We start from the raw sequence: 10,033 nt of genomic DNA, 5'->3' as shown, positions 1-10,033 counted from the left end.
GTGGATATGAACAAGAGGTATGCAGTAGCTTATTATTATTATTATTATTATTATTTGATACGCTTGATCTGTATTATACTGAAACCCATGTTAGTTGTAGATTAGGTTATACGTTAGTGAATTTGTTAGCTGTTTGTAGGAGTGTGAACAAGCCGAGCTTTTTTATTTAGCTCGGCATATTTCGACCGTTGTTTAGAGATCGTGCTTGCCTTGTTAGTCATTTTTTAAGCTCGGGCTCGGCTAGTTTCAATAACATAATTTTTAGAATTACTTTTAGGCTTTGTTTTAGCTCGGATGCACTATGTGAAAATAATAATACATATAGTAGTTCAAAAGAGTTAAAAGTTACACAAGGCTTTACGAGCTTAAACAATTTTTGGTTTGTCAAGGATTGGTTCGTGCTTGAGAATTAAACGAGCTTTATTTGATGCTTGGGCTTGGCTTTGGTTTGTCAAGGGTTGGCTTGTTTTGAGAGTTTTTTTTCGGTCGAATATTGAGTTGCTTGGGAGCGGTCTTTGCTTGTTTGCTCTCCTCATGGGCTTTTCCAGGAATCGCTAAATATTTTTGAGTCGAAGACGAGTATAAATTCAGCTCTTGAGTAAAATATGTATTTGATGACTCAGGTATACAAAGTAAATGATACGATGATAATTAGCCTATAAAATTGATAATTTGGGCCTGCCTAAAGTTTATTTTTGGGCCTTCGTGATGATCAGATTGCATGGTGCATTAATTAATATACAACTTAGTGTTCCAGTTAGGAGGATGGTTGGGGAATTTAACATTTTTTTATTCAACTGTTGATGTTAGAATAGTCGCAGTATTCTCATTAATTGGATCACCGATATTTTAGAAAGTGAAGTTATTTGTTAACGATTTATGAACTTTTAATGTGTTGAAGTTATTCTGTTATTATTCGTATATCGGCACATCTTTAGACTGTTAATCAGTTTACTAATTTTATGTTTGCTTAATATGATGTACTGTATTAAGAAGTGACCATGTTTTTGAGCAATTCTTTATTAAGTTATTCTTTTGTTATAAAAAATGATACATATATTTTTTTTCATATTTATAGGGCAGGAGAACTTTCAAGCGCTGAGATTGATAACCTGATGACCATCGTGGCCAACCCACGCCAGTTCAAAATCCCGGATTGGTTTTTGAACAGGAAGAAAGATTACAAGGATGGCAAATACTCACAAGTCACTTCAAATGCTCTTGACATGAAGTTGAGAGATGATCTCGAACGTTTGAAGAAAATCAGGTTCGTCTTTTTTTCCATTTGAACAAATCAAATTTCGTGTTTGTTTTTAACTTTTTATGCATCATATGTCAATGTTTTTGTTTGTGTTTACATTCAGGAACCATCGTGGTCTTCGTCATTACTGGGGTCTTCGAGTGCGTGGACAGCACACCAAAACCACTGGTCGTAGGGGAAAGACTGTCGGTGTGTCAAAGAAGAGATAAGTTATTTATTGTTTTTGGAACGTTGTTACGTTTTGGGTTTAGACATTCTCATGAAATTTTGAACGTTTTGGGTTACGTTGTTTTGTTATCGTTATAGTTGTACCTCTGGCGCTTGTTTGGGACGGATTTTTTTATGAAATGGATAATTGATGAAATTTGGTATTTGTTTTATTTTATTTTTTATTTAGTTTTGTGCATCTTTCAATATTATGTTATTTTTATGTTTGGATTAATTTTCGACAAATATGTTACTTGTGTGTGAAACATGATGTATGATTGTTTCATTGCAATTCGCAAGCAGCTCACATTACACATTCAGCTTTACTTCATGTATCGATCAATACTCTTCTAACCTCATATTGAGCCGAAAATTATATGTCGAATTAAACATGCTAAACTATTAACCAAAGAGCTTGATACACTGTGTTTGGATAATTTCAATGTAGTGATGGCAATGAGTTATAAGTTACAATTTTGTAAATTATGACTTATGGCAACCACAAACACCCCCTTAGATTCTAAGACTTGCTTAACTAAACGGTTACTATTCTAGAACTTCAATCGTGGCACAAGGTCTAATGATAAATGTTTCTACGCAAACATTTGATATCTTTTGTTTTCAATGTGCACAATGTATAACGTGACTTGGATATATGGCGGATTGTCTTGAGATTTCAGATGTCTCAAGCGAGTAACGAAAAAATGTCCTTGTAGTTAACTTTTTTTCATAACAATCAACGATAATTGTGATCTAACCGCACCTGATGGCAGGTCGCCGATATTTTATTAATAAAATACCGCCTTTTTGAAAAAGAAAATATATGTGGGCTTGATAAATGGTCTATTGTTGTATCTAGGCCTTTTAGTTATAAAAAATAGCTTATATATAGAGATGCACATTCAAATTGATTAGTGACCGGTTTCTAACGGGTTAGTAACCGTTCCCTTTCTCATCGGTATATACTCGGAAAAAACCAGCGGTTAGCAATTGGTTATACATTTTGACCTAGACCCCGGTTAATCGAAACCGATTTCAGATTTTTTTGAATATTTTTTCCAAACCGTTTTTTTTTCCAGTTATTTACCGCTTAACCGGTTCAGTTACGCCTGAAACCGGTCATACCAGTTAAGATTTTTTGTGCTTGAAAACCAGTATGTACCCGACCCAATTAGCTGGTTAACCAATTAACCAGTTTGTGCATGTTTAAAATTTGTTCATCAGTCATCTCTAAATGTAATATATAATAAAGGATAGAATACAATAATTTCGGGTCCCTCTTGACAACGGGTCCTCAGTAGCGTCGACGCCTGACTACCCTTTCTGCGGCCCTTCATACAAGTTGATATCAATGATGATATAAAACAAACTGGTGCAATCAAGATTCTTTTTCATAACATTCAAAAGGAGAAGCTTTTTTTTTCTCTAGGTAATAAACATAACAGAACCTCATGTGCTAAAAGACAGAGAAAGTTAGGCAGGCTGTGGGCATCAAACAAAGTGGTAAAAAGAGAGTACCCTACATCCAATGATCACATTTCACAATATGTGAAACAAGATAAGTCTGTGACATGTCAAAATAAAAAATAACACAAGGTTTATCCTAACATTTTTTTAAATATTTACTAGGAAGTGCTAGAACATGTGACACCTTATGTGGTAGAACTGGTTAGCGTTAGTCGGATGGTGAGGTATGGACTAGTGATTAATCGGGATTAATAGAATTGAAAAAATTATATTTAATTTTCAAATATACATATATATACCAAATTTTATATAGAAAATTTTCGGTTTTTACCGATTTTGATCAAATAGTGATTAACTGGTGTCTAGTCAATAGGATACCGACTAACGAGAGATACCATGTCGGTTCGCCGAACATTTTGAAAAATATATCTTTTTTGGCATAGTTTCGTGCTGTAACCCAAAACCGATCATATTCGCGTCAACTCGCCACTGCACCGCACGAGCTTTACCAATAGACCACGCGTTATTTCAACAATGTTTCTTTTTTATTATCACAAGTTATACGAATGTTAATATTATGATGGACACTTTTTTAGGTTTATTGTAATTATCATTACGAAACTAACTGATACTGATCGAATTTGTGTGTTATGCCGTCGTAACATGATGAATTTTGTTACCTAGTTATATTTCAGTATGTATTTTCTCCCTCTTGCTTTAGCTATACACACCTTGGCCATATGTGAGAATGTGATGATTCATCAACATTTGTAATAACCCATTTCAAGATTTTATCTTCACTAATAAATCAGAAGCCATCATTTCATCACATTAGAATCAAAATAATAATAATAATATCTCATCAAACTATTTTTAAAAATCACAATTTTTTTACTATAAAATTTGAGGAAAAAAGAAAATGCATCTCTCTTATTTCTAATTATATGTATATCTCTTGCACATGAAAAACCTCTCAGATTTTTTTTAACTACAACTTTTTTTTATTTATGCTATCGCATTCCCCTAAATTGTGGAGAGTTCCAATATCCGACTCTAACTAGATTATATTGTCTTAATCGGACTTATGTTGGTTTCAGAGTTTTACTTATTTAGATGGTTTTTATTATTATTATTATTATTTTAACATTCTTTAATGTAATTAATTAACCGAACTCTTGATATAATCAGCAAATGTATGATTGGAGTGTCAATTATTGGACATAAAATCGTACGATTGATATGATTCCACGACTTGATCAACATTGTAATCCAATAATATCACAAGTCATTATCAAAATACATAATATAATGGTTTATGTCATTTTAGGTTTCTATATCAATTGTTAAGTGTCACATAGTTATCCCTCGATCATGTCAATATAATACTCGAATGGCTATTGGTTTATTTAACCCGTTTAATTGAACAAAGTTAGCCAATAGATGAAAAAAACTATCGCCAATTGGATCATTTTATTTTAATCAAACGTCACTTTCATAATTATAGGTGAAATTATATTTTATAGTGAATTTGATACGGGATAGTTTAGTTTGTTATAATTTGAATCTACTAATAATATATAATAACCTGGGAAATATGACACGGTATTTATTTTTTTGTATGATTATAACAATTTAGTTGTTTGTTACGCTAATGTGCTTTATCGAGACAAATAGTCTCGATAATTAGCTTAACATGCATACTAAATATAGGTTAGACCTCATGATGCGACATCAAGTGTTGTAAGAATAAGTGAAGGTATGTCATTCAAGAGTATGAGAAGTTGGTCTTTAGGTTGTGTTTAATTGGGTGTTTGTATTGTTAGTGTGTTTGTATCAGATACGAGGTTCCAATATCTGTGTAATATATGAACGTATGCATATTTTCATTTGTCTTTGAGCTATAGAGAAACTTGCCAGCTCTGTGTAAACTCCCGATTGATCATAATGTGGGTACAAGACCTCGTAAGTTCTAGCGTACCTATGACCTAGGGTGCCAATGCCATTTATTACTTGCAACTCAAACGTGTCTAGTCATTTTCCTAGGATCCTTGTGGTTGATTTGCTAGTTACGTTTTATCTAAAACATTTGGTGAAGACAAATGATGTTAGTATGTACGTCGAGGTGCCTTTGGTGAGGATTACCTTAGGTGCGGGCGCACGACACCTTTTGTGAGGACAAGGGATGTTATCCTAGCCTCTTAGGTGAGGATAGACAATGTTACCCTAATTAGTGTGGTTAACTTTGAAAAACTTACGTGGTTTTACTTTTACCCCGTATAAGCTGTGGGTAACACTACCCTTGGTGAGGTACTTGGGTAAGATAACCTTAGGTGAGGTAAACTTAGGTAACTAGCTAAGCTTTGTGTATGATAGTAAATGCAAACCAAAAAGTTTAAATTACAAAAACTACTTTGTTATACGTACCGGTAAATATTAGAATTCGATGCATTTTAAAGTATAAGAAATATAAGTTAATTACTATATATATTTTTAATACGTTCAGAAAAAATAGTTACTGTGATGATAACAATTACTTCATTTTTATAAATAATAATAACAATAATAATAATATGATATTTTTTATTTTATAACAACTAGTATTTGTTATATGATGTACACAACAATTATAATTTTAAATTTTGATAGTGGCACTTCACTCACACTAATAATTTAATAATAAAAGAAAACAAAAAAATAGGGGGCGTAAGCATGTGATTATCACGTGACAGTGGAAATAGACATTTCAATTTTTCTATTTTATATATTCAAACAAAAAAAGATATTTTTTAATAATAGTATTTGAACATAATGTAGTAAATATTAGGAATTCTTAATAAACACCAGTAAATAATATATTGTTTTACCCTGATATAAATAAATGTGTATTTCATATTATAAGTACTTTTTTTAATACTTGTATTTGTATTCTCTTAATCGGTTTATTAGAATCAGTCACAACTCAAACAAAACTTTTTCGAATCGTAATCTGAATTATCGATTTAATAAGAATAACCCCAAATCAAATCAAGAGAAAACCCTAATTTAACCGCGGTAGAGTTAAATTCAAGAGGAAGAATGTTCCCTCACTTGACTTTATTTTTTTTCAAATAATGTTATGTGTATATGTAATTGCTATCAGACCCTTTAAAAACTATAATTTGATGAATTATTTCAATGTTAGCCACTTCATAAATACACTTGTTAGTTGTCACATTCTTAAGACAACTGATAACACCAATACTACTATACTAGTATGACTTTTATTACATGAAAGACACCTTACACCTCAAAAAAGTGTGTTCAGTTTTATATAAATCAACTTTAGCCTATCCTTTTTTAATTCTACTTGTGTTATATTTTCTAATCATTTCAATGTATTATTAACTTGTTTTTTATGGGTTTATTTCCAACTTTTTAGATACAAAAGTCACTTATATTTCAAGATAACAAGCCATAAAAAATAAGTGTGTGTTTAAAAGGGAAAAAAAATTATGAATAATGGGACCAATTGTCATGTAAAAGGCAAAGTAAAGACAAAAGCATAGCAATCATTTCAAAGAAAGCCATATTAACATCATAGGGACACCTTTTATTTATGTAATTTATTTTTTCATACTTTTTATAATATATGTCTCTCTCTCTCTCCCTCCCTCCCTCATCTCTCAATACAATAGATGATATTGGAATTGGTAAAAAAAAAAAGAATAAGAAAAAAAATAAATAACAAAAAAAAATGTAACAAAGGGAAAACCAAAATCATCACCTACTTCTAACACTACATCATCATACAACAAAACAAAATCCCAAAAATTTTTATTTAATTTAAAGAGTTGAAAATCCCACTCTAGTCTTGGTCAAACCAATTTTGAGGGACAAAATAGTCATTTCATTAATTCATTTCATATTCATCAATCCATCCAAAAACATCTCTTGGCACCTGCATTCTTCACTACAAAATGCTTTCTCACCCCTACAAACATGCAAGCAATATGTTATTATTCACATACTCAACACAAATATACAATCTTAAAAGATAAGCTTAAATATCAAGAATCCATAAAGATCATCAAATTTTTACTAGAGGGTGTTTTGGGATTCCCTTTTTTTTATCTCCTTGTAACTTATAAAGTTAAAAAAAGATGTTTGAAACTACTTATAACTTGTAACTAACAATAAGTCATAAGAAGGCAAAAATAAGGTATCCCAAACAACACCTTAGGGGGTGTTTGGGATTGCTTATTTTTACCAACTTATAACTTATAAACTTTTTGAGGTAATAAGGTGTTTGGGATTGCATATACCGTGTGAGAGGAAAAGTTTCATAAGTTACACTTTTTTAACTTAATAACTTAATAAAAAATACAAGAATGTAAAATAAGAAATCCCAAACATCTCCTTAATCAAAAGTAAAAACCGTAAGAAGGTAAAAATAAGGAATTCGAAACACCGCCTTAATCAAAAACAAAAATTAAAAAACATGGGATTATTAAATTACTAACCTGTACATAAAAATATCATCTCCATCACCAAGACTCTTCTTACAAGTCTGAAGAAATCTCACAAAAACTATCCAAACCCGGTGACCCGACCCGAACACCACAGCAGCTATTCACAACACAATTATCATAAATATGGGTCGTTTTCGGGTTAGGCCCATGACAGATCACACGCGTATACTCTTCAGAACTCTCCATCTCCTTCAAAGACAACGGCCCAGTAAACAACCCGGGCGACCCGAACCCGGTCGGAGTCGGGTGACGCGAATGAGAATTCCGGGTCTTGATCCCAAAATCCCCGTTTTCAAACGGGTCGGTTGGGATTTGGATTTTTAACTCCGACCCGAATAGTATCTTCCGGGTCGGACTAATAAACCCATTAGGGTTTTCTTGAACAAGAATCAATGCAATCCCTGAAGAGTCAATTTTATCCGGGTTGCGTTGACTTTGGTCAACGGGCTTCATGGGTTTTGCCGGGTTTCGGGTCAATTGAAATGGGTTGGCGCCAAAATTGGTAATTTGTTTGTGGGTGTCGAGAATTGAAGTGGGTGAGAGGTTAAGGTTAAAGAATCTTGGAGAGCCAAGAAATGATGAAATGGATCGGGTCGGGTCGGGTGTGGGCCGGGTTGAAGGTGGGTGTTGGTGATCTGGCATGATAGGTGATTGTTTGGTTACAGCTCTTGATCTGTTCCTTAGCATCATACGGTTCGGTTCAGGTATATGTTGACGATATTATCTTTGGGTTGAGACAGTAATGAAAAAAAAGAAGTTTAAAATGAGTTTTGGTGAAGGGAAAAAAAGTTCAAGAGAAACAAGAAGTTATTCGGATTAAAACCCAAGTGTTGGTAACGAAATTAATATTGGATTTTCTAAGGTTCAATCTGCCCATTTGATTTGTGTTAGCATGAAAGTTGAAACTAAGGAAGAAATGAAGAGAGAAAAAAAGAGGTTTTTGTTTTTGTTTTTTTTTTATCATTTGGGTGTGATGTTTGGGTGCTTTTAAAAACAAGATAAGGATGAGAGAGAGAGAGAGAGAGAGAGAGAGAGAGAGAGAGAGAGAGAGAGAGAGATAATTTTTTTATTTATTAAATTTTAATACTTATGATCAATAAATGTTATTAAAACGTGTACTGGTTTTTTAAATTTACTTTAAATCCTTTTCAGGGCAAGACGACAAACAACTTCATAGAGGGGACTGTGTACTTACAAAAACATTTTATAAGGCTGAGGGGTGTGGAGCGCTAGGAAGGGCGCAAGAGGCCAGACGATCGTGCCCCGGGGCGCGAGCACCACACCACCGAGGCGCGATAGGGGCACGAGAGGGGCGCGAGAGCGGAAAACGATGCAGGCGCCAGGGGGCTCGCGGGAGCTGTTGCGCGTGAGGGTGCTTGGGGAATGGTGAAAGAGCCGTTGGAGGCTTAAATGTGAATAAAAAAAAAAAAATTTTTTCCTCTATATATATCACAATATATATCACATATATCCACACCCAAAACCATTCTCACATACCACACCCAAAACCAATATCACATACCACACCCAAAACCCGAAATCACCCCATATTCCAAACCTTTTTTTAAAAACATGGCTGGAAATTGGTACCCAAAACTAGAATCAGATTACAGTTACGACGATTTATGGTCGGCACCGGACCAACCGATGTTTTATTCGGGGTCGCAACAACCATCCGGCTTTCAACCATCCAACATACAACCGTCTCCTAACTTTGTAGTTCCGGAGACACAAGAACCAGAACCAGAAGGTGAAGCTGCGGGACAAAGAAGACGCGTCCACCGGAAAAAACAAGTTGCAACGGACGGGTCGGGTTCGGCTTCGACCGGAAGGGCGAAACGGAAAATCACTCCGTGGTCATCGGATGAGAAGGAAGCCCTGTGTCGGGCTTGGATAGCCACTTCTGAGGATCGGCGTTGCGGTAATTGTTTTAACGTTTTTAAAAATGATTTTTAATAAAAAAGTTAAATAAAAAAGTTAAATGACATACAAATTTATTATGCATTTTGCAGCGGACTACCAAAAGAGCAAGGTCTTTTGGACAAAGGTTAGGGAGACGTTCTATTCGCTCGTTGGGAGTACAGAGCGGAACGCCGATATGATTTCGGGTCGGTGGACCGAAATCAGAAAATTTGTCGGCTTGTTTACTAATCTGTTCAACAGGAACGCCGGTCGTATGAGACCAAGTGGCAGTGACGATTTGGCGGTCTATAATTTCACTGTCGAAGAGTGGAGGCAGGAGTGCCTGCGGAGGTATGGGACGGTGAAGACGTGGGACGATGTAAAGGTGTGGGAAAGGTTGAGAAGGTGTTCCAAGTGGGTTGAGCTAGTGGCGCCGGACCTTGATGCGGAAGTAGGGCCGAAACGGACTAAAACTAGTTCGTCTGGAGCGTACAGCACTTCCGCCGGGTCGGATTGCCGGGTTGGATTCGACCTAAACGTTGCGGGGGAGGAAACGTCTTCACCGCCGAGGAGGCGGCCATTGGGAAGGGACGCCAGGGGGAAAAAACCGGCTGAGGGGGAAGCCGTAAACATCAACGATCTTGTTGAATCCCTCAATAAATTCAACAAAACCATGGAGGTGGTCTCT

The 10,033-nt window shown here is 34.9% G+C and overlaps 1 protein-coding gene and 1 pseudogene across 2 annotated transcripts; one reads left to right on the top strand and one right to left on the bottom strand.

Annotated features, from left to right (window-relative positions):
* The first annotated feature begins 6 nt into the window (after positions 1-6).
* On the top strand, positions 7-1,641 carry LOC143591919 (small ribosomal subunit protein uS13z/uS13y/uS13x-like). The gene is made up of 3 exons (XM_077071974.1): positions 7-17; positions 1,079-1,267; positions 1,365-1,641. The coding sequence occupies exons 1-3, from the start codon at positions 7-9 to the stop codon at positions 1,468-1,470; spliced, it is 306 nt and encodes a 101-aa protein (XP_076928089.1). The 3' UTR covers positions 1,471-1,641.
* Positions 1,642-6,503: 4,862 nt separating this feature from the next.
* On the bottom strand, positions 6,504-8,409 carry LOC143591918 (FCS-Like Zinc finger 8-like; annotated as a pseudogene). The gene is made up of 2 exons (XR_013145809.1): positions 7,435-8,409; positions 6,504-6,905 (listed from the first exon to the last, which is right to left on the bottom strand). The product of XR_013145809.1 is annotated as an FCS-Like Zinc finger 8-like (transcript).
* Positions 8,410-10,033: the final 1,624 nt, after the last annotated feature.

The sequence above is a fragment of the Bidens hawaiensis genome, unplaced genomic scaffold, assembly GCF_021521415.1.
Source record: "Bidens hawaiensis isolate Kalapana, Puna unplaced genomic scaffold, B.hawaiensis_p1.1 tig00040168_1, whole genome shotgun sequence".
Lineage (NCBI taxonomy): Eukaryota > Viridiplantae > Streptophyta > Magnoliopsida > Asterales > Asteraceae > Bidens > Bidens hawaiensis.
Note: the sequence above shows the minus strand (reverse complement) of the source record. Positions and strands in the feature narration are given on the sequence as shown.

Bases quoted from the DNA above. Each gene is read 5' to 3' on its own strand.
- LOC143591919 (XM_077071974.1), top strand. The intron at 1,268-1,364 runs GTTCGTCTTTTT...GTTTACATTCAG, and splicing joins GAACGTTTGAAGAAAATCAG to GAACCATCGTGGTCTTCGTC.